Source organism: Salvelinus fontinalis, chromosome 7, assembly GCF_029448725.1.
Source record: "Salvelinus fontinalis isolate EN_2023a chromosome 7, ASM2944872v1, whole genome shotgun sequence".
In the NCBI taxonomy this organism is placed as follows: domain Eukaryota; kingdom Metazoa; phylum Chordata; class Actinopteri; order Salmoniformes; family Salmonidae; genus Salvelinus; species Salvelinus fontinalis.
Genome location: NC_074671.1, coordinates 26,189,516 through 26,214,815, shown reverse-complemented (window position 1 = coordinate 26,214,815; position 25,300 = coordinate 26,189,516). Strand labels below are relative to the sequence as shown.

At 46.6% G+C, this 25,300-nt stretch overlaps 1 protein-coding gene across 6 annotated transcripts in view; it reads right to left on the bottom strand.

The window, feature by feature from the left end:
• The window catches only part of sulf1 (sulfatase 1), a 69,343-nt gene that overhangs the window by 23,599 nt on the left and 20,444 nt on the right, over positions 1-25,300 (bottom strand). For all 6 annotated transcript variants that reach the window (XM_055928896.1, XM_055928894.1, XM_055928893.1 and 3 more), the window contains 8 exons: positions 16,210-16,435; positions 15,115-15,354; positions 13,686-13,837; positions 9,357-9,526; positions 5,309-5,459; positions 4,751-4,926; positions 2,371-2,499; positions 1,670-1,726 (listed from right to left, as the gene is read on the bottom strand). In XM_055928896.1, the coding sequence (XP_055784871.1) occupies positions 1,670-1,726; positions 2,371-2,499; positions 4,751-4,926; positions 5,309-5,459; positions 9,357-9,526; positions 13,686-13,837; positions 15,115-15,354; positions 16,210-16,387 (1,253 nt within the window). In that variant the 5' untranslated portion in view covers positions 16,388-16,435. The remainder of the gene's footprint in view (positions 1-1,669; positions 1,727-2,370; positions 2,500-4,750; positions 4,927-5,308; positions 5,460-9,356; positions 9,527-13,685; positions 13,838-15,114; positions 15,355-16,209; positions 16,436-25,300) is intronic.

Here is a 25,300-nt window from a genome sequence, read left to right as displayed (position 1 = left end):
AAGGGCTAGAGTGGTGCCAGTGTGCCAAAGCCAGGAAGAGGTCAATGTGCTTTGCGCAGGGTAGAGCTGGCCAGGGCTGTGTAGGGCTGGCCAGAGCTGGCCAAGGCTGGGCAGAGATGGGCAGGGCTGGGTAGAGATGGGCAGGGCTGGGTAGAGATGGGCAGGGTGAGTGGTGGTGTGAAGCTGGGCTGGGCCAGATGCCCGGGCTGGCTTTCCTGGCACTCGGAAGACACAAAGTAGCTTTAGTGTAGATGTAGCTGCCGTCCGCCGCCTGCTAGCTCAGAACGTAGTTAAAGCTAAAATTACAGCCGAGGACAGTTGTAAATACCTCACTATCAACAGGTTAATATGAGGGTACAGGAAGTAGGGATTGCTCAATAATACTATCATTTCAAGCACTTTATGGCAGGGAACTAAACAGAGCAGTGAATGAGCTGGAGGGGATGGCTTTAGATAATCTTACGCGTGAGGGGTTGCATCCCAAACGGCACAAAGGTTTCTCTCCTGCTACATGTCTCAGAGCTGGGAGGTTTCCTTCAGTGTGCCCCTGGCATTACCGCAGCTCAGAGTGTTCACAGACACAGACGAAGCCTATAGAAACACACCACATCATATCCTGACTGTGTGCTGTAGGCCTCGGTTCTCTCACGACTGGCATGCTCACTCACGAATGCTTCTTTACACACAGTGGCAGCAACACGTCCTGTGCGTGTGTGTCGTATGAGACTTCCTGTCCTTCCTCAGGTAACATCAGACAATGTCTAACACGCACAGCCCACGTCAATGTTGTGCATGTATAACTCCGCTGCTCTGCTTGTATCCGGCTGGCTCCCCTCCCATCAGCCAGAGCAAGGACACACAGACAGACAGTGACAACTCCAGGTTACCGTCTACCTCCAAAATGGCACTCCATTCCCTATATAGTGCACTGTGCTGTGATCACGTTTTCTATTGCTGTCCCTATGGAGCTCTAGTCGAAGGTAGTGCATTATATAGGGAATAAGGTACTATTTGGGTCACAGCTTCTGTCTCCCACATTGGAAATGCAGGCCCAAATGAGCAGGCTGACAGACAAAGATGTCCCTTTAAAGCCCCGTGTGTCAACACCTGCCTGTGAGAACTGTCTCGATGCACCAGGCAGGCGTTTATAGATCCTAACATAGATCAAACAATGCTAAAAATGATATTCCCAACCTTCACCACCACGGTCTTCCCAACCCACTGTGGGTCTGGAAGTGTCTGTCGGGCAGAAAGTGTGCGCGCGTGCGCACGTGTGTATGTACAGTATGTGTAGTAAATAAGTGGAAAGAATGTCTGGTTCGCTGTGAGGACGAGCATTCACACACCTATGGGTAACCTTATGGGCCCTGGTCAAAGGAAGTGCACTATATGGGGAATAGGGTGCTATTTGGGACGAAGGCTGTGCGAATGCTCGTCCGCTGCCTGACACGTTGGGGATTCAACGAAATGTACAATTGGTGTCACACATTTCTGTACTAACTGCTGACTTGGAATTGTGGTGTTGTGTGTGCCTTTTGCGTGCATGCATGTCTCTGTGTGTGTATGTGCATTCGTGTGTGTGTGTGTGTGTGCGTGTGTGCGTGTGTGCGCGTGTGTGCGTGCGTGCGTGCATGCGTGGAGGGGATAGGAAGAAAGGACATCAGTTTACCCTCTCTCCACTAGGAATGTGTCCCTCCAGACTTTGGGTTTCCGATTGGGTTTGAATCTGGAAAAACAAAATCCACTTTAGTCCGTGTAATTCACATGGGCCTGTCTGTGGACTTACCAAATGTGCGTCCCAAATGGCAACCTATTTCTTATTTAGTGCACTACAAATGGCAACCTATTTCTTATGTAGTGCACTACTTTTATTTAGTGCACTACAGGGTAACCCTGTAGCGCACTATATAGGGAATAGAGTGCCATTTGGAACACACACCATGAGCTATGTTGGTCTTCAGTGTACAGCCAGCCAGAGTAAGTTATTACACAAGATGATTCTAGTATTGCTGAGGTTTTGTGGAGAAGCGATAACGAACTGAAATTTGTTCTGTATGTTCTGTATACTTTCTTTTTCCTTGCCATAGTGCTAAAAACTTTAAAGGGAATCTGGCATTCAAACCACAAAGTGGATGTACCAATCCCAGACTGTCCCTTTAAGATTCCATGAATGTGCAAAGATTGTTCAATTAGCTTTTTGGGGGGGCAGATTTCACTCACGTAAAAATACATATTATAAGTTTCTCTTGTATAAAAATACAAACTTTGTCCTTAGGGAACATCACGGTGAAATTCAGATGGCAGTCCATGTGTACCTGTTGATAAAGATATGAATAAGAAAATAGAATACAAATATGTGTCCATGTGTACCTGTTGCCAGTTTTCTCATGCTCCAGTAGTTGGAGGATGGACTTCCCATCCATGTCCGGAGGAGTGTCCAGCCCAGCGATGTGTAGGATGGTGGGAGCCAGGTCAATGTTCAACACCATTTGAGTGTTCCTGTGGAGAAACAAACACCATAAATAACACCACCATAAACAACAACATAGACACCATAAACAACCCCACCATGAACACCAACATCATAAACAACCACACCAACACCATAAACAAACACACCAACACCATAAACAACCACGCCAACATCATAAACAACCACACCAACACCATAAACAACCACACCAACACCATAAACAACAACATAGACACCATAAACACCACCACCATAAACAACCACACCAACACCATAAACAACCCCACCATGAACACCAACACCATAAACAACCACACCAACACCATAAACAACCACGCCAACATCATAAACAACCACACCAACACCATAAACAAACACACCAACACCATAAACAACCACGCCAACATCATAAACAACCACACCAACACCATAAACAACCACGCCAACATCATAAACAACAACATAGACACCATAAACAACCACACCAACATCATAAACAACCACACCAACACCATAAACAACCACACCAACACCATAAACAACAACATAGACACCATAAACACCACCACCATAAACAACCACACCAACACCATAAACAACCACACCACCACCATAAACAACAACACCACCAACAACCACACCAACACCATAAACAACCACACCAACACCATAATCAACAACAACATAGACACTATAAACAACACCACCATAAACACCAACACCCCAAACAACCACACCAACACCATAAACAACAACATAGACACCATAAACAACCACACCAACACCATAAACAACCACACCAACACCATAAACAACAACATAGACACCATAAACACCACCACCATAAACAACCACACCAACACCATAAACAACCACACCACCACCATAAACACCACCAACACCACCAACACCACAAACAACCACACCAACACCATAAACAACCACACCAACACCATAAACAACCACACCAACACCATAAACAACCACACCAACATCATAAACAACCACACCAACACCATGAACAACAACATAGACACTATAAACACCACCACCATAAACAACCACACCAACACCATGAACACCAACACCACCAACACCACAAACAACCACGCAAACACCATAACCAACCACACCAACATCATAAACAACCACACCAACACCATAAACAACAACATAGACACCATAAACACCACCACCATAAACAACCACACCAACACCATAAACAACCACACCAACACCATAAACACCAACACCACAAACACCACAAACAACCACACCAACACCACAAACAGCCACACCAACACCATAAACAACCACACCAACACCATAAACAACCACACCAACACCATAAACAACCACGCCATGTCACGCCCTGGCCTTAGTATTCTTTGTTTTCTTTATTATTTTAGTTAGGTCAGGGTGTGACATGGGTAATTTTTGTGGGTTTTGTAGTGTCTAGAGTGGTTGTAAGGTTTAGGGGGTTTATTTAGAGTAGTTGGGTTTATGTTTAGTATAGTTGTCTAGCTGTGTCTATGTTGTGTGTAGTTGTCTAGGAAAGTCTATGGTTGCCTGAATGGGTTCCCAATTAGAGACAGCTGGTTTCTGTTGTCTCTGATTGGGAGCCATATTTAAGGTAGCCATAGGCTTTAGTTTGTTGTGGGTAATTGTCTATGGTGAACGTTTGTAGCATGTGTGTGTGTGTGCACTACGTTTATAGCTTCACGGTCGTTTATTGTTTTGTTAGTTTGTAAGTGTTTTGTTTCGTTTTTCCTTCTTCATAATAAAAAGAAGATGGCTTATTTTCCACATGCTGCGTTTTGGTCCGTCTCTCCCCCACACGATCGTGACACGCCAACACCACAAACAACCACGCCAACACCATAAACAACCACAGCAACACCATAATCAACAAAAATACCAAATGTTGTGAGACTTTGCTCTTGAAAGTCCAATATCTTGAAAACGTGACTGCTGACGTGCAACACATTTCGGGACTGTATCAACAGTGGACTAATGGAAAAAATACCACATTTTTGAGTGAAGTTTTCCTTTAATGCTGAGTGCCAAACAGAGTGGCATTGATTTCCACTGTCAGTGTAATTTGGTATTGTTGTTGGTTATGGTAAGATAGTTTTTTGAGTGGATTTGTCCTTTAAGGAGAAAGATTGGGATTAAAGCTCTGGAACCGACTAGCGTCCTGTTCAGGGGGTGTACTTGAACATCAAGCAGCCTCACGCTACGCTATAGCCCGTTCTGGCTTGGACGAGGCTTACTTACACTGCTCCAGGCTCGACGTTGGGCCCTCTGAGGAAGAAGGGTACTCGGATGTCAAAGTCATAAGGCATTGACTTCCCCTTTACCAGTCCGAACTGACCGATGTGGTAGCCATGGTCAGCAGTATAGATTACATAGGTGTTGTCCAGCTCTCCACTCTCTACCAGCATCTCATATACCTGGGGAAAACACAGTTGTGTGTGTGTGTGTGAGAGCAAGGAACAGACACAAAGAGAAATAGACAAACTCACACCTCATGAGCTTATTACTACTGCACATACAGTACCAGTCAAAAGTTTGGACACACCTAATCATGCCAGTTTTTTTCTTGATTTTTTACTATTTCCTTCATTGTCGAATAATAGTGAAGACATCAAAACTATGAAATGACACATATGGAATCATGTAGTAGCCAAAAAAGTGTTAAAGAAATCAAAATGTATTTTATATTTGAGATGAATTCAAAGTAGCCACCCTTTGCCTTGATGACAGCTTTGCACAGTATCTCCCTCCCTACACAAATGAAAACTAGAAAGTGTAGCTGGGAACAGATTGTCTTACCTTCTGAACAGAGTCGTCCACTGACATGAGCGTCTGCAGTCTCTTCCTGTGTAGGAAGTTAGTGAATTCCATGTGGATGGGCCTCATGGGGCCGGTGTACTGCATGATCCAGTGCTTATCCATGTTTGGGGCGTAGTTATAACTGGGGGTGCTGCAGAGAGGAGAGGAAACACAAGATAGTTAAAGAACTTATTTTTACCCATTCTGTTCTCTGCACATCAGTTTAGATGACGAAGAGGAGGTTGGTGAAGGGGACGACTCATAATAATGGCTGGAGTGAAGCTTGATGTGTTTGATAACATTCCATTTCATTCTGTTCCAGCCTTTACTATGAGCCCATCCTCTCCATTTAAAGTGTGACCAGCCACCATTGCTTGAGATGCACCCCAAATTCTCCCTCTGAGGACCTAGACCTTGCAATGCAGAGGCTATGAAAGACAGAACTAACACAGTGTGTCTGTTCAACCCTCACTAACAGTCCTGGAAATTGAGGAGGCAAGAGAAGCAAAACATGCAAGAGTCATCCGAATACCAACTAGCCATAAAGAAACCCTTTGTGTGTGTGTGTGTGTGTGTGTGTGTGTGTGTGCACGCACGCACGCACATGTGTAACCCTTTAAGGTTTCAGCAGTAGTAGTCAGCAACCACCTGTCTGTCATTTCTCAGCCTCCTGCAGGTGTCAATGTCTGTGTCCCAAATGGCACCCTACTCCCTACATACAGTAGTGCACTACTACATTATGTAGGGAATAGGGTGCCATTTTTGGGCCACAGGTGTCTGTGGGTTCGACCCTGCTGTCTGCTCTGTTTGACAAGCATCAATAACCAAGATGTTTACTAAGGAAAATTCTCTCCCCCCCCTCTCCCGCCATCCCCCCTCTCTCCCTCCTCTCACACTGAGTCGACAGACCTCTTGGCTAAGAGGAGTCATTTGAGGGTTGGCACATGCGTAAGAAAATAATAGCCGTGTTGGATTCTGGGCCCACAAGTCAAGTTGGTTACAAGCCCTGGACTGTGAAGACAAGACGTGGGTAAACAGAGAGAGAGAGAGTTGTTGGTAGATGTAGAGGTGTAAAGAGACATCGACTGAGGCATTGGCTGGTACAGATGTGTGTGTGTCGTTGCTGGTAGCTGTGATGAGGTCTATAGAGACAGGTTCAGTACACCTGTCTACTGTGGTGCTGGCTTTTGGTTTGGATGCTGACGAGGAACGTTCCAGAGACATCGGGTAGTTCAGACAAGGATATTTCACACCCCATTCCCTGATGCTGCAAATCCTTAGTGCATTTAGCTGTTAGAAGGTTGCACAGTAAAGCAGTTAAACAGCTAAACCCTGTCTGTCGTAAATCAAAAATGGGCGTCTGTAGTTTAAGGGAACTGTGGAAGGGGACGGTTTGATGTTAACGTCATTAACATTCCTGACCCAAGGTGTAGCTCTCCCTCTCTGCATCACAAGTCACACCCTATTCCCTATGTGATGCACTACTTTTGAAGAAGGCCCATAGGGGATAGTGTGCCATTTAGGACGCACCATGGGAAGAAGAACAACTGGATTTTTTTACTAGATTTTTTATTTAACCTTAATTTAACTCGGCAAGTCAGTTAAGAACAAATTGTTATTTACAGTGATGGCCTACCCTGGCCAAACCCGGACGACGCTGGGCCAATTGTGCGCCGCCCTATGGGACTCCCAAGCATGACTGGATGTGATACAGCCTGGATTCGAACCAGGGACTGTAGTGATGCCCCATGCAGTGCCTTAGACCGCTGCGCCACTCGGGAGCCCGGGGACGTGAATTAGGAACCTGACAAACCCTCACAGAAAACCACAAGAAGTGGTTTTATTTCTTTAAGTACATGTTAGGGTGTACTAATACACTTTGACTGGCAGTAGATGTCTAAACATATTCTGACTATGAGCTAGCTACACCTCGGTATTGTGTGGTGTCTGAACAAGACAAAGCTGAACATTTAGCTTTAGGGTGAAAATAACCTTAAACTAAAGGGCCTTAACCCCTTGCTCTATCCCAAGCTGAATGTATAGCCCTTTAAATGGTGTGGTGTGGTTGTAGTCTAAGCTGAACACTAACCCTGAGAGCCATAGAGGTAATCCCAGACTAATACCCTTTAGAACCCTGGCTAAATGTGTTCTGTGTCCAAAAAGGCACCATATTTCCTATATAGCGTACTACTTTTGACCAGGGCCCATAAGGCTGTGGTCAAAAGTAGTGCACTATATAGGGAATGGAGTGTCATTTGGGAGGCAGCCAGACACTGACCCTGAGAACCTTGACGTATAAAGGTATAGTGTGACAGGTGTATGTGTCCTATAGTCCTCTCCCTATATGAGCTGGGCTCATTCTCCTGACCCCAACATTCCTTGTTCCCTCAGAGGTGCCCAGCCTAGACCCCAGCCCCCGGTGGCCCTGTGCCCAGAGACAAGCCTCTTTGTGGGGCTTATTAGACCTCCTGGCTGGGCGGGTGAAGAACACAATGGAGGTCTGAGGAGGAAAGGGGAGGAGGGCAAGAGTTACCACAACTCAATCAGAGGAGAGGGGAACTTCCATAAGTAAGACGTTAAGCCTGCAACCTAGAGCTCTACTTGGAAAAAGGCTGATTTGATGCTACTCCCAATCTCTGGGTAGAGGAACCATCAATGGTGCACCAATGCCCATGAAGACATGCCACCCACTTCAGACCATGCCTGGCACCTCTTCCTCTTCCCACTACACTGACCCTGGTGCTCACCACACACATGGAAACCTTGGAAACCCCCTATGACCCCCCCCCCCCCACTCAACAGAGGCCTAAAACCCTCCCCCCAATACCCCTCTCTTTCCCTACCTCTACCCACTCACACATCCGGGGGCCTAGTACCCCCAGCCACCCCCCCTCCTGCCTCACCTCCAACCCCCTCCTCACCACCAACTCTTGGACCCTCGACCCCCCTCCCCAGCCTGGAGGCTTGTGCTAAAAATACATGAATAATGTCACAAAGGCCTGCCTGCTCCAGAACATACAATGCATTCCTCACATCCCTACAGCCATGGGGAGAAGGGGCTGATTGATATAGACAGGGTCAGGATGTCCCAGGGAATGAAAAAGCAGGAAGCGAGAGAGGCAGAGAGGGAAGGGAGAGGGGGAGGGGGGAGAGAGGGTGAGGAAGGGAGAAGAGCGGGGGGAGTAGGAAGAGGAGAGAGAGGGACAGAGAGTGGGATAAAGAGAAAGTAATAGAGAACAAGAAAGAGAGATGGAGAGAGAGAGAGAGCGGGAGAGAGAGAGATCATGAATGAAGGGCAGGAGAGTGAGGGACAAAAAGAGAGAACAAACTGCCTAAACCTGACCCTGGTCTCCCACCCTGTCTTCTAGCCTCAGGACACGACTTCCAGGAGTGGAGGAGAGCAGCACAGAGCTGAGGAGGGATATAGAGCAGGGAGGTCGGGAGAGAGGCCGCCCTGTTCGGAACCATAGGAATAGAATCATAATTCTATATCATGATATTTCTATGATCGGAGGGCTGCCACAGTTCTGATGCTCCTGGATGAGAGCTCCACTACCGTGGGCTTGGCCTGAGAGCTCAGTGTCCTCTCCCAGGAAGATACGTTCCCTGACTATTCTTAGACGATAAATCACATCAGTTTCCCCCTGCTAGTCAGAAGGGTTTGCCAGAGGAGCGTTTTAGCAGCCTGTCATCATCTAACGACCAGGGGAAGGGTCTGTATCCCACATGGCACCCTATTCCCTATGTAGGGCACTTCTTTTGACTAGGTCCAATGGGATTATGGCCAAAAGCAGTGCACTATATATGTAGGGAATAGGGTGCCATTAAGGACATCGTCTTGGAGTACACAGAACTGTAATAATGTTTCGAAAATATGTGGAGATAATGGCTGCCAATCATAAACCACAGCACTTCAGACTTAGGGAAAATTCCCCATTGCAGCAAATACAGTGTTTGTGTTTGTGTGTGAATCCATGCATCTGTCTGTGTGTGTATGCATGTATCTCTGCCCGCGTGTGTGTGTCCGTGCGTAGTGTGTTTGACTCACATGTGTTGCGATGCGTTGGGGAACATCTCTGAGTACTGTGGGGCTGAGTCCTCTGGGCCATGGGGGGCAGCATGGCTGAGGACCATCATCACTGGCCGGTGAGGGTAAACCTTCTTGGACATCCGGAAGAAGTTGATACTGTCGTTGGTGATAAGGTCCGTGAAATAGTCCTGCAACGGGGAAAAACGTAGTATTAGCTTAAATACTCATTGTGTGGACAAAACGGTTTGTATTGTACAGGTTAGGCTACAAGGGGTGATTTCTTTAGTCCTGGACTTCAGAGCGTGTTTAATGGAGACTATCCATAGAAAGTGCTTGATCGTCTAGCAATTGGCATAATCTGCATCCGGGAAGCCCGACCCAAAAGTTCAAAGTCTCTTCTTTTCCAATGTCGTGGTCCTTTAACAGCAGGTCAAAGTAACATGGCTGCTGTCTTTTACATGTTGTTTAATGCCTTTTAGTTTTGACCTATCCAGGGCTGTCCCTCAAATGGCACCCTCTTCCCTAAATAATGTGCTACTTTTGACCAGAGCAGACCAGATCTGCACAGAACATTAGGCACAGAGAAACCACTATACTGCTCTCCTAATTCCTCCCAACTCCCAATCCAGTAGCAATCCACTGAGTTAGCAGCTGGCTACTCGCCTGTGGGTGTTTGCAGTGTGTGTGTGTGTGTGTGTGCATGTGAGCTCTGCATGTGTGTGCGTGCGCGTGTGCATGTGTGTAAGCGGCTGCCTCATGAGTGGTTCTGTGAGCCGGGGGGACAGTATTGGCTATGACACCGGTGTTGACACTAACACTTGATGGTGAGAGGAGGTCAGTGGTCTCAGCCGGCGCGGTGTTATGACAACACTGAAGTCTCCCCCTCTCTCGCCCTCTCTCCCTTTCCTCTCTCTCACTTTATCCCTCAATCTCCCTCTCTCTCTCACACACACACACACCCTCTCTCTCAAAAGAAAGGAGAAATGTACAGATCAGGCAAGACTGTGGTGCAATGGGCTTGGGGCTGGTCGGGTCAGGTGGGGGCCTCACTAGGAGCCTCAACCTAGCTACAGTGCACTAACCCTAGGGAGGAACAAAGAGGGAGAGGGGGTAGGAGATGGGAAGGACACCTGGTTCTCCTCATCTCCTACCCCCCAGGCAGACCCTCTCTCCCCTGGGTAACGCTAACAGGGTCTCTGGGTCAGGCTGCGGAGAGGTTAAGGGCTGGAGCTGAGGATGGCTGGTTTAAGAGAGGGAACGAGTGGCACAGCAGTATAAAACACTGCATCTCAGTGCTAGAGGCGTCACTACAGACACCCTGGTTCGAATCCAGGCGCACAACTGGCCCAGCGTCGTCCGGGTTTGGCCGTCATTGTAAATAAGAATTTGTTCTTAACTGACTCGCCTAGTTAAATAAAAGGTCAAATAAAATGTTAAAAAACGAACGTCAGCCGTGAACAGCCATGCACAGCAGATCACCTGCTGGGTGTCCACCAAAAGTGGCGAACCGTTGGGGAAGTTCAGCCCAATGCTCTGTGGTCAGATGCAATAGGACCTGACGTTGGTTATGATGTGTCCTCTCTCTAAGGCTGTTACCTAGAGGCCTCGTCCTCCAAGGCTTCAGCAGAGCTGAAAGGGGAAGAGAAATGTATCCACTCTTGGACAATGTGCTGTGTTGCAGTATGCCTATTACCATTCATTACCTTGACGACATTAGCAGCGGTATGTGACGACCACTGACCCAGTAATCCCATATGTCTGAAGCTAAGCCGGAGAAACTCTAATCCATCTACTGGGAAGTTCACGTCAGAGTGTTCACTACCTTCCCGTCACTTTAACTAGCCTAAGTCTGCACCCTGCGGCCCAAAATGGAAACATTATTCCCTAGATCGTGCACTACTTCTAACAAGTGTCCTATGGACCCCTGGTCAAAAGTAGTGCGCTGTACAGGGAATTAGGTGTCATTTGGGACAGCTGGAGGGTAACTCAGGTCAGAGTCACGGTGGTTTGGAGGAGAGTAGGACGATAATACCATGGTAATGCCATGTGCGTGCAATCTACCAGCCTCTCCCTCCCTCGAGCCAGTAAGTCATTAAAGGCAGCTATAAAACCATTAATAGCTCCAAGATGAATCACGTTAAATCTGATTTATACCATTTCAGGGAAATCCCGCTAACCCTAGATTCACTTTGACCTGACAGGGCTCCTGGCAGGGCTGACAGAGTGCAATGGTGCCATGCTAACGTGCCGCTGGTTAAAGTCATGCTTAGCTAATAGTTATGGCAACTTGAGAGAGAGAGAAAAAAACATTCCCATGAAGACCACAGCTCCTTTAAGAGTTTCTTTAGGAAGTTCAGCTTGAGGGGACACTGAATGGGGCCGTCAGTCTGTCATTGGGTGAGAGGCAAGCCTGAAAAAGCTGGAGAAGCGGAGGGCGGGAGTGAAATCCTTGGGCATGTGTATCACATCCTGAGTCCCAACTCAGAGCTTAACAAATGGAGACGGAAAGTTCCTGGTAGTGAATACATGGTCAAATCAACAGAATTTGAAGATGCACTGGCATTGCCCTTGTGTGTGAATTGTACACACAGAGAGATGTTCCCTGAACTTCTCACCGTCTATTGACCCTCTACTGCCCACTGTGACTGGTGACTGCCCAGTGAACTGTACACAGGAGGACTGCCATCCCCATCACTATCACTGTCCACAAGTCTACATAATGGGATCTGGTGAGTGTGTGTGTGTGTGTGTGTGTGTGTGTGTGTGTGTGTGTGTGTGTGTGTGTGTGTGTGTGTGTGTGTGTGTGTGTGTGTGTGTGTGTGTGTGTGTGTGTGTGTGTGTGTGTGTGTGTGTGTGGTACAGTATGTGTGCGTGCCTCTGTGTGTGTTTCCACTGCCCACCGCAGTGGTTTTAATTTATAGGGTCCACTTGGGTCTGAAACCACAACATGCTCGTCTACTCGTCTCCCAATCCCGTAAACACCTCAGCCTCAACTCGTGGGTAACTTAACACCTCCGTCTAACTCAACAAGACAAGCCATTTGACGTCTCAGTACCATGCCAAGCATTTATTTACCCATCCTTCTGACAGCCACTGAAACACCCTGGTCAACATGAACCCACACCATGAATTCCCCATGCCCTTTTGACTAAGCTAGCTGGCAGGACGTTGACACAGAGCAGGGGATGCATCCCAAATGGCACCCTATTCCCTATGCAGTGTACTACTTTGACCAGGGTCCATAGGGCTCTGGTCAGAAAATAGTGCACTATATAGGGAATAGGGTGCCATTTGGAATGCAACCCAGCACTGGGAAAGACTGACAGCTTTTACTAAAAACACATAAAGAGATGGGAGAGGGGGGCGCCCTCCTGATGCCATGCGGAAGCCCCATCCCCTCCACAATCATGGAGTTATCACTTCACTCAGAGCCAGCGTCTGACACTGACATGACAAAATGATTCCCCTGCCTTTAGCCATCCAGAGATGTACAGTAGCATGGAGAGACTCCACAACACCCAGAGAGAGAGAGAGAGAGAGAGAGAGATACAGAAAGAGAGTGAGAGAGACAGAAAGAGAGAGAGATAGAGAAAGAATAACAGAAGCATATGAACTCCACAACCTCAGAAAGAGACAGAAAGAGAGAGAGATAGATAAAAACAGACAGAGAGCGCGAGAGAGACACAAAGAGAGTTAGAGAGAGACACAGAGAGACAGAGAGAGAGATAAAGAGACAGATAGGCTGAGAGACAGAGAGAGAGAGAGAAAGAGAGAGAGAGAAAGCGAGAAAACAAAAGCAGGGTGGTCATTTCTAAGAGTAATGTAACTTCTAACCCCCTGGAGGCAGCCAGCGTGTCTGCTTTACGATCTTTAAACGTTGTGGCACGCCACAATAAAATAAAACTGTCTCTCAGAGCAAACTCCAGAGACGCCACTTCAAATTACTCATTTCAACACTTCTCCTTTAATTTACCCAGGATTCCTAGCCTGGCTAGGGCATGCCAGAGATATAAACCAATAGGAACCCTGCAATTAGCCGGGAAAAGACCTTACATTCAATTACATTCAGTCATAAAGGAAGAACAAATAGGTGATTGAGATTAATGGGGCATCTTTAAGAGCAGACAAGGATTAGACGCAAGCACGCACGCACACACTCACACCCACACACCCTCAGCCACACACACACCCTCAGCCACACACACACACACACACACACACACACACACACACACACACACACACACACACACACACACACACACACACACACACACACACACACACACACACACACACACACACACACACACACAGGGAACACCACTGGCAGGCATGCAGACATACCTTGGCATATTCTGCGCCATGCTTCTCCTTGTAACCGTTCCGACAGACGGTGTAATTATAAAAGCGGGAATTTTTGATCAGCCCCACCCACTCCCGCCACCCAGGAGGGATGTAGCTGCCGTTGTACTCGTTCAGGTACTTCCCAAAGAACGCTGGGATGGAACAGAGGAGAGAGAGAAACGAGAATTACAATTAGAGAAACTTTCATGTAGAAATGTTACTTTGGCTTCACAGACATTAAAACATCATCCTCGAAAAGAGCACAAGATATTGGCTCTGATTTATTGTCTGTAAGAACCTGCAAGAAATGTCTCTAAATCTAATGATTCACTAATAATTTTGGGATGCTTGGCGAGCAATGTTTCTCATAACCACAGAGTAGGGTAGTGAACTGACTTGATAAATATCAGCATTTTTTTTCCCTGTTGTGTGACCTTTCTCTGACCCTAACACCCCACAAACACCTCAGCCCCATGAATCCTGTACCTGGAACTGTTTGTGTGCCTCTAACTCTGTCCCTCCCTCTCTCTTCTCCTAACCAAACATCTCTCTATCTCTCCCCAGTAGAAGCCTCCTGGGCACGTGGCCAGTCTACCCAGAGAGAGCTAATTGTAGACCAACATATCAGCTCCAAAACCACAGCCCTCTTCGCTCTGCAAGCCACAGGACCCCATTGAGCTGCCCAGCCCAGAGCCTGTACGCCTCCCCACATGCCTGGCCTCCAAGCCATCACTCAGGCAGACACTAGCTGATGAGCCCCGACAGGAGCCTGGCACCCAACCCATGTTTGCATTTCTCACAGCAGACAGACAGGCAGGGAGCAGGCAGGGAGGGAGGGAGGGAGGCAGATAGAGGGAGGCAGATAGAGAGGGAGGGAGGCTGGCAGATAGAGAGGGAGGGAGGCAGGCAGATAGAGGGGGGGGGAGACAGGCAGATAAAGGGGGAGGGAGACAGGCAGATAAAGGGGGAAGGAGACAGGCAGATAAAGGGGGAAGGAGACAGGCAGATAAAGGGGGAGGAGACAGGCAGATAAAGGGGGAGGAGACAGGCAGATAAAGGGGGAGGGAGACAGGCAGATAGAGGGGGAGGGAGACAGGCAGATAGAGGGGGATGAGACAGGCAGATAAAGGGGGAGGGAGACAGGCAGATAGAGGGGGAGGGAGACAGGCAGATAGAGGGGGATGAGACAGGCAGATAGAGGGGGAGGGAGACAGATCGAGGGGGAGGGAGACAGATCGAGGGGGAGGGAGGCAGGGAGGGATGAAGGGAAGGAGGCAGATATAGAGGGAGGGAGACAGGCGAACGGAGGGACGGTTCCAGTAAAAAATGTGTGTTTGACTAACAGGAGTAATTGTCAACAGGCATTTGGGGAGCTGGTGACTGACTGAACTCTAACAGGGAGTGTATGTGCCACTCTGTACCACCTTACCTGTCCTGTATCCTGTATTGTTGAGGTAGACGGCGAAGGAGCGGGGTTCATGCTGGGCCTGCCAGGACGGTGAAGAACAGTTCTCGTTGTTGGTGTAGGTGTTGTGATTGTGAACGTACTTCCCAGTCAGCATGGACGAGCGTGACGGACAGCACATGGGCGTGCTCACAAAGGCATTGGTGAACGAGGTGCCTCCATATTCCATTATCTTACGAGTCTTATTCATCACCTGAAGAGAACCTAGAGGGGAGGAGTAGCGAGGAGAAGGGAGAAATGAGGAAAGAGATACATTAAAAGACGAACGGCAAGTTGAACAGTTATCCAGAAACATTTCCATGTGTCGCCACAGACTGCGGTCTTATAGACTTCACAGTGACCCATGTAACTAGATTACAATTGACACAGTTCCGACTGTTCTGGACTGCCTAGCTTTTACACGGTTCCGTTTGTAGATCTTCCTTCATGACTTTTTAACCTGCTGCTCAGTAGTGACAGTGTGGGAGATTGATTTTTGTCAGAGAGGAGGATTGCACCATTGCATTTCCCTGTGGGGAAACACTATGGTCAAACTAGGATTGGAGCTTTTCGCATCCCATCCTATTCTGTCAGAGTAATAAGTAACCATGATCCATTACACAAACACTGTACACCGCTCCACAAGGCCAGATGGCCCCTCTATCTGTTTGCGCTTCTGTCTGGGAGACAGAGGGAGCGAGAGAGAGGTGAGGATGTTCTCAGTCCCAGAGCGGTAGATAGCAGGGCCAACCATGCACCCTGTAGATTACAACACTGATCCACAGAGCACCTTATAGTGGTAGTGACCAATACAAGACCACCACTATAGTCCCAGTCCTCCGTAGGACAGACCGAGAGATGTACACTAGGAACCAAATGGAAGGAAACGGGCAGAAAGAGTGAGGGTCCTACTTGAATTTGTCCAATAAAAATGCTTGTTCTCATTTTCTGTTACAAAACGTTTTGCTACAGTGTGCACTAATGAAAACAACCCAGATTCATACAGCTAAGGCAGCTCTTACAAAATACAGCTAACAGGACCACTGCCAGACCTCCAGGGGATCAGCATGACAGTCTTACCAAGCTCCGTGTCCTGATCGTCGGTTATGATGAGGATGATGTTGGGCCTAATGTTCCTGCGGTCCCTCTGGATGCGTCCCCTCAAGCCTCCCTGGGCTCTGGTGGTGCTGAATGCTGAACAGCCCTGGTCCCAACCCAGGGACAGCAGGCCCAGCCAGGACACACACACCAGCAGCATGGCGGAGGGAAGAAACCCACTGGAGCTCTCTCACTTCTGAGGAGGAGTCTGAGGAGAGAGAGAGAGACAGACACAGAGAGAGAGAGAGAGAGAGAGAGAGAGAGAGAGAGAGAGAGAGAGAGAGAGAGAGACAGACACACAGAGAGAGAGAGAGAGAGAGAGAGAGAGACACGGAGAGAGAGAGAGAGAGAGAGAGAGAGAGAGAGAGAGAGAGAGAGAGAGAGAGAGAGAGAGAGAGAGAGAGAGAGAGAGAGAGAGAGAGAGAGAACAGAGAAGGTGTTAGTCGAGATGCAGTATTTACTGACACACTGTTGACAACATGTAATTAAAGTGAGACAACGAGAGAGAGAGAGAGAGAGAGAGAGAGAGAGAGAGAGAGAGAGAGAGAGAGAGAGAGAGAGAGAGAGAGAGAGAGAGAGAGAGAGAGAGAGAGAGAGAGAGAGAGAGAGAGCAACAATGAGAGTGAAAGGCAGAGTGAACGTGAGAGTAACATATACTGAGTGTACAAAACATTAGGAACACCTTACTAATATTGAGTTGCATCCCGCTTTTGCCCTCAGAACAGCCTCAGTACATCGGGACATGGACTCTACAAGGTGTCTAAAGCGTTCCACAGGGATGCTGGCCCATGTTGACTCCAATTCTTCCCACGGTTGTGTCAAGTTGGCTGGATGTCCTTTGGGTGGGGGACCATTCTTAATATGCACGGGAAACTGTTGAGCGTGAAAAACCCAGTAGCGATGCAGTTCTTGACACAAACCGGTGCGCCTGGCACCTATTGAGTATACCCCGTTCAAAGGCACTTGAATCATTTGTCTTGCCCATTCACCCTCTGAATAGCACACATACATAATCCATGTCTCAATTGTCTCAACTTGAAAATCCTTCTTTAACATGTTTCCTGCCCTTCATCTACACTGATTGAAGTGGATTTAACAGGTGACATCAATAAGGGATCATAGCTTTCACTTGGATTCACCTGGTCAGCCTGTCTCGGGAAAGAGCAGGTGTTCCTGATGTTTTGTACACTCATTGTAGATGGAAAGAATAAGAGTGAGTGAGGAAAAAGTGGTTAACTACTGTCTTATCAAAGCAGTTGTAAACCAGTCTGTTCTCTTTCCAGAATACAGTCAACAACCGTCCCAGATTCACCGCTACATTTAAACATATTTACTTCCCAGTAGTTACATCCATCTGCTCACAAATCATACCCCAACCCCACTATGTCTGTGTCCCAAAGGGCACCCTATTCCCTACGTACTGCACTCTCCTTTTGACCAGAGCCCCATGGGAAGTAGTAGGGAAAAGGGTGCCATTTTGATATGCAGACTATCGTGCATTCGGAAAGTATTCAGACCCCTTCCCACACCTGTCTATATAAGGTCCCAATGTTGACAGTGCATGTCAGAGCAAAAATCAAGCCATGAGGTTGAAGGTATTGTCCATAGAGCTCCGAGACTCTATTGTGTCAAGGCACAGATCTGGGGAATGGTACCAAAACATTTCTGCAGCATTGAAGATCTCCAAGAACACAGTGGCCTCCATCATTCTTAAATGGAAGAAGTTTGGCCAAACGCCCGACCATACTGAGCAATCGTGGGAGAAACTTCCAGAAGGACAACCATCTCTGCAGCACTCCACCAATCAGGCCTTTATGGTAGAGTGGCCAAATGGAAGCCACTCCTCAGTAAAAGGCACATGACAGCCCTAAAGGACTCTCAGACCATGAGAAACAAGATTCTCTGTTCTGATGAAACCAAGATTGAACTCTTTGACCTGAATGCCATGCGTCACGTCTGGAGGAAATCTGACACCATTCCTACGGTGAAGCATGGTGGTGGCAGCATCATGCTCTGGGGATGTTTTTCAGCGGCAGGGACTGGGAGACTAGTCAGGATCGAGGGAAAGATGAACAGAGTAAAGTACAGAGAGATCCTTGATGAAATCCTGCTCCAGAGCGCTCAGGACCTCAGACTGGGGCGAAGGTTCCCCTTCCAACAGGACAACGATCCTAAGCACACAGCTAAGACAATCAGGAGTGGCTTCGGGACAAGTCTCTGAAAGTCCTTGAGTGGCCCAGCCAGAGCCCGAACTTGAACCCGATCAAACATCTCTAAAGAGACCTGAAAATAGCAGTGCATCCAACCTGGCAGATCTTAAGAGGATCTACAGAGAAGAATGGGATAAACTCCCCAAATACAGGTTGCTAAGCTTGTAGCGTCATACCCAAGAAGACTCAAGGCTGCAATCACCTGCCAAAGGTGCTTCAACAAAGTACTGAGTAAAGGGTCTGAATACTTATGTAAATATGATATTTCAGATTTAAATGTGTAATACATTTGCAAAAATGTCAAAAAAACTGTTTTTGCTTTTTCATTATGGGTTATTGTGAGTAGATTGATGAAGATATATATTTTAGAATAAGGCTGTGAGGTAACAAAATATGTAAAAGTCAATGGATCTGAATACTTTCAAAATGCACTGCATATATCGTTCAACAAACAGACCAGAAGACCATCCTGAGTTAGCCACTCCAAACGTTGAACAACTTTACTATGAATGCGTCCCTAATGGCACTCCCTATATAGTGCACTACTTTTGACTAGAGCCCTATGAGCCCTGGTCAAAAGTAGTGCAATATAAAGGGAATGAGGGACCATTTGGGACAGCCTATAACAGTTCCAGCATGTGCTGTGTGTTGAGTGAAATACTCAACCCTTAAATGAAGATCAGCCCCAGAAACCTCAACCCAGCCTGAACCTGGACAAGAACAGGCTGGGAAACACAAACGACAGACACTGACCCATCTTAAGGCAACTATTAGAGAGAGAACTAGAGAGAGAGCTCACCTGAGTTGACATCATCTGTATTATAATGTCATCTTGTTCTTAATCCCTTCATATCATTTCACGAGAAAACACATCCAGTGTAGAGGCCTGAATCTGCTTCTCTCCCTGTGTTGATCAACTCTATCACACGTCAACCATCTCTCTCTCTCTCTCTCTCTCTCTCTCTCTCTCTGGCTATCTCCACGCTCCAATGCCTTCCCGCAAGCCCCACCCTGAACCAATCACAGCCCTTCCTCCCACCTGTCAGTCAACAGGCACCCAGAAGTTGGTCAAGCGTGACCGGGGAGGTAGGGGTGGGTGGGCGGGGAGGTAGGGGGGGGGGGGGGGGGGTCGATGAGGTAGGGGTGGGTTGGTGGGTGGGGAGGGAGGGAGAGGGGGAGAGGGGGGGTGATGAGGTGTGTGTGGGGGGGGGGGGGGGGGGTACAGGGAATAGGGTGCCATTTGTGATGTCACTGTCGATAATAACCACAGTATAAATAACCACTGGCTTATTGCCTCTTCTACATTTACCACGTTCAGAAAGACGCCAATGAGTCTCTTAAGCTTTGGAAAGACGTTGATTTATGGTCCACTGGTGTTGATAGAACTTTACATCTGGTATTGACTGGGTAAATAGTTTTTTTCCACTCTTGATAACGTTGCTTACCAAGTTTATCACATCAAATGTTATTTGTCACGTGCTTCGTAAAACAACAAGTGTGGACTAACAGTGAAAAGCTTACTTACGGGCCTTTCCCAACAATGCAGAGAGAAATGTTTTAAATACATTGTATTGTCTGTTAATATGACTTAATAGACTGGTTTTAAACTGGAGACATACCTTACTGTTTGGTTAAGAGTAAACTGTATGTTGAATGGTGAGTGAGTTAAAGTTGAAAACCTACCCTATGTTTTCCCTTAATGCTGATCATGAAGCAAAACACAAAAATATATTGGGATGCAGCCTTTAATTCAGCCATTGCTCCCTCTTTACTCCTTGGAGAAAGCCCTAGTGCTAGGTTGGGAACTGGCTCTGGGCCTGTTTGCTAAAGTTGTGGGGCACAGAGGCAGGGACAAAGGCAGTGACACCCACTGGGGTTTTGGCCCAGAAAGCAGGGTCTCTCCGTGAGGGAGGGCCAGGCTCAGGTGTGGGAGAGCCACCATTTTGTTCCAGCTCATTAGGTCAGAATGAAGATCAGTATGGTGCCACTCAGCAAGATGGCTGTCCAGAAGGTCTCCTGTCACTGGGAGATGATGGAGCTGCTATTACAATGTCATGGTTGTCATGGTCCACCTTCCTTTCTCACACCCTCAGGCCAAGCTGATGGCTGTCTTACTCCTGGGGTTGGATTTTACAGTAGTTTAGCCACTGTTTCTGTAACCAACCCATCAATGTCTACCTTCTCCACCATTCCACATCCACCGCATCTTCTTTCCTTCATAATCAGCAATAAGTGAGATTGTCGAAGTTGAAAACCTACCCTGTCTGACCACTGGGTTTCATCATAGCTAGCTAACGTCTGTCCGGTCCAAAACGTACATCACAGATATACTGAAGCATTCATAGAGCTGTCTGTCAAAACAGATGGTCACCAAATCATGTTAGCCTAAATCTCTGTTTTTGGTTTCCTCTAAACATAATCTTTGTTAACTATGCCCTATTCCCTAATAGTGCACAACTTTTGACCAGTGCCCTTGTCAAAAGTAGTGCCAGAATAGCGATTAGGATGCCATTTGGGATGTAACCTATATCTGCATAACTGTGTTGGTCATTGGTTTTCCATCTGCTTGTCTCCCCATAGAGATGTGTAGTGATAATAAGCAGCTCTTGGCATGTGTCCCAAATGGCACCCTGTTCTCTATAATGTGCACTACTTTTGACCAGGGCCCATAGTGCACTATGCAGGGAATAAGGTGCCATTTGGGACGTAAATCTCAGATGGAGCAGTAAGAGCTTTTTTGGAGAGTATTTTGGACAGGCATTGTCCGGGACAGCCTGCCCAGACATCCTCACAGCCCTGTACAAACACTGGCACTGTTTAGACCCTCAGCCCTCAGGCAGGGATTGGCAGGACACACACACACGTAGGCGAAAACACAGACGTGTACATACACAACACACGCCAGATGTTATTTGTTATTTTTCTTCTTTTTTTCATTTTTATTTGTATTTATTTGTTGTTTACTTCAGTTTATTTAGTAAATACTTTCTTAACACTTGTTTTTTTTCTTAAAACTGCATTGTCTACACTTGTTGTATTCGGCGCAATTTGTTTTGATGTTAGAAACACTAGATTACCAAAAAAGCACGCCCTACTCACACACGCACGATGAAGCCCACTTAACTCCTTACACTGTCACTGGAAGACTCTAAACAACCCAACAAAAGGCTATACTCAATACTCAAAAGGTTCTGTCTAATGTTAGCACCCAACCCACATTCACACTGCAACCCAAATCAAATGGCACCCTATTCCCTATGCAGTGCACTACTTTTAACCAGGACCCATAAGCTGCCCCAGAGGGCTCTGGTCAAAAGAAGTGTGCTATATAAGGACCAGGGTGCCATTTGGGATGCATTCTCAATTAGCCACGCCAATGATCCGTAGCAATGCTCTTTTCATGGGACTTCTTGAGGAATGAAGAAGCTGAGAGGCAGATAAAGAGTGTCATTGTGTGATATGCCATGCTAACAGCCCCAAATCGCCACATTCTCCTTACAACTGGAATTACAGCGCTAATACAATGCTATAAAACTTGATCATGGGACGGGGGAGCACATTGACACTGTGCTTAGGCAGCTGTCTTCAAAGCCAGTGTCCCAAATGGCCCCCTATTCCCTATAAAAGGCACTACTTTTGACCAGGACCCATAGGGCTGTGATCAACTGTAGTGCAGTATATAGAGAATAGGGGGCCATTTGGGACAGACAGGAGGGTTCCATCTGTCACCTTCCTCTCCCTTTAACTCAACTCAATTGAACATGATTCACTGTTAATATGACCTGATTTGGTTCGTTCACTTTTCTACTGACTTTTTACCTTCAGAGAACAAAGGTCAACTTCAGTTCTCATTGGGACACAGGAAATGGGAAAATATGTTACGCACTCAGCCATTTCTAATATTCAAGTGAAGTTCCAACAATGATGCCCACTCATCTACGAGACCCCTGAAAACACACACACCTTGAACTTTAACCTCTGACAACCAGATTCCAGCCCCTGACAGTAGTGATGTCCTGACATTCCTATTACACCATGGGAGATGAGAGACAAAGAGAGAGCAGGGGTAGCCTTGCTGTAGACCCAGGAACAATGGAGGCTTATCTCATAGCAGAAATAATTGACAACAGTACCTTCAGAAACTATTCACACCCCTTGACTTTTTACACATTTTGTTGTGTTACAGCCTGAATTTAAAATGGATTCAATTGTGATTTTTTTGGTCACTGGCCTATGTTTAGAAATGTTAATTAATTAATAATGAAAAACTGAAATGTCTTGAGTCAATTATTCAACCCCTTTGTACCTCATCTCTGTACCTCACACATACAAGTATCTGTAAGGGCCCTCAGTCGCGTAGTGAATTTCAAACAGATTCAACCACAAAGACCAGGAAGGTTTTCCAATGTCTCTCTAACATGCTGACCAAACCGGACGTGCGTGGACGTTGATTTTGATCGACCACACCAGAAGCAATCAGGACACGCAGGTTGAAATATCAAAACAAACCCTGATCCAATTATATTAATTTGGGGACATTAGCTTGCTGTTGCTAGCTAATTTGTCCTGGATAGAAGCATTGGGTTGTTATTTTACCTGAAATGCACAAGGTCCTCTACTCCGACAATTAATCCACAGATAAAAGGGTAAACCAAATTCGTTTCTCATCATCTCTCCTCCTTACTTCAGGCTGACGTGCGTGAGCAGTGTGGGTGCAATGATTGAATAACATGCATGTGTACATTTATTTAGCAAAGCTAGCGCAAGCAACGCAAGCGGTGTGGTCAGCATGTAGGGCACCTATTGGTAGAATGGTAAAAACACAAAAAGCTGACATTGAATATCCCTTTGAGCATGATGAAGTTACTAATTACACTTTGGATGGTGTATCAATACACCCAGTGACTACAAATATACTGCAGTCCTTCCTAACTCAGTTCCCAGAGAGGCAGGAAACCACTCAGGGATTTCACCATGAGGCCAATAGTGACTTTAAAACAGTTTAAGTTTCATGGCTGTGATAAGATAAAACTGAGGATGGATCAACAGCATTGTAGTTACTCTACAATACTAACCTGTTTGCAACAAGGCACTAAAGTAATACTGCAAAACATGTGACAAAGCAATTAACTTTTTGTACTGAATACAAAGTGTTATGTTTGGGGCAAATCTAATACAACACCTTACTAAGTAACCCTCTCCATATTTTCAAGCATGGGGTGGCTGCATCACGTTATGAAAATGCTTAAAATCGTTAAGGACAGGTGAGTTTTTCAGGACAAAAAAAATAAGCGGAACGGGGCTAAGCACAGGCAAAATCCTAGAGGAAAACCTGGTTCAGTCTGCTTTCCAACAAAGATGAATTCACCTGAATACATGAGCAGGACAATAACCTAAAAAAACAAGGGTTGTATTTGAGTAGATTGGTGAGAGAAAAAATATATTTAATCAATTTTGAATTCAGGCTGTGCCACAACAAAATGTGCAAAAAGTCGAGGGGTATGAATACTTTCTGAAAGCGCTGTACGCCCCAAATGCCACCCTATTCCCTATGTAGTGTACTACTTTTGACCAGAGCCCTATGTGAATAGGATTCCATTTGGGACGCACATAATGATAACCTTCAGGATGTGTTCAAACCTGAGGGAATAGTTGACTAGAATATTGTGTTATTCTGTTATCTGGCATTGCAAATGCTTTGCATATGGAAGGTATTTGGCATCTTTCAGAAGAGTGATAGAAAATCTCCAAATGTGAAGGAAATATGAGAATTCTTGATCAGAAGTCAAGAATTTATCTTTTTTTTTTCTAAGAGCAGCATCGTTTTTCTTAGCCTTTTCCTTCAGACCAAACTGACACATTTAAAAGGAATGACCTCTTGAGAAAGCTTAAGTGAACCCAACCAAAGCAAACTATAGACCAAAGACCCTCAACTTAGTAAGAGGGGCAAAAACATTTCTCTTCGCCCCACAAACATCCCCCTAGAACATAGTTCTATACGTCTGTAGGAAACAAGAGGTCTTTCATGCCAGACCCAGAGGCTATGTCACAAATAGCACCCTATATTCCCTATTTAGTGCACTACTTTGGTCAGGGCCCATATGGAATAGTGTGCCATTTGGTACTTAACCTGACTACTGCAGAGTCATACTGTTTCTGCTTCCTAATTGTTTTGGAGGATTAGCGCCACTAATGAGCCTTTAAATTAGTCTTTACTCCTTTACTGTACTCATCAAGGGTTCAGCTGCAGTAGCAGAATATTGGGGACGGACCAGCTGTCCAGGAGAAGAAAAGGGCCTGGGGACGGGGGTTCAAAGTCGACCAAAACAAAAAGGGCACTATGGAGTTTCCAGTCAGTCCCTCTGACACGCACACAGCTGCCAGATGGAGTAAGAAATGTGCAATTTTCAGATTAATGGCCATCAACACTGAGTCAGCGTCCCAAATGGCACCCTGTTCCCTTACTAGTCAACTACTTTTGACCTGAGCCCTATGAGAATAAGTTGCCGCTTAGGGTGCTTATTGGTAGACAGCATGACAATCTTCACTTTCATGACCAATGATATAAAACAACCTCTCCCTTCACTACTAACCATGAATTACAAGAAAAGCCTTGCAGCTGTATAGGGAGTGAGAGAGCTATGGTAGCATACACTACACACTCCAGCAGCACACATCATTATAACTATGCCATCAGGCCCTACTTCCTCCTCTCATCTGCGTTGTTCCTCTCAGCCTTGGCTAGCCTGGAGATGGACAGAGCGAGAGGGAGAGAGGAGGGAGAGCGAGAGAAAGAGCGAGAGTGAGAATCAAAAAGAGAGGGAAAGAGAGGGGGGGGTGGGGGGGAGGCTTGTCCCTAACGA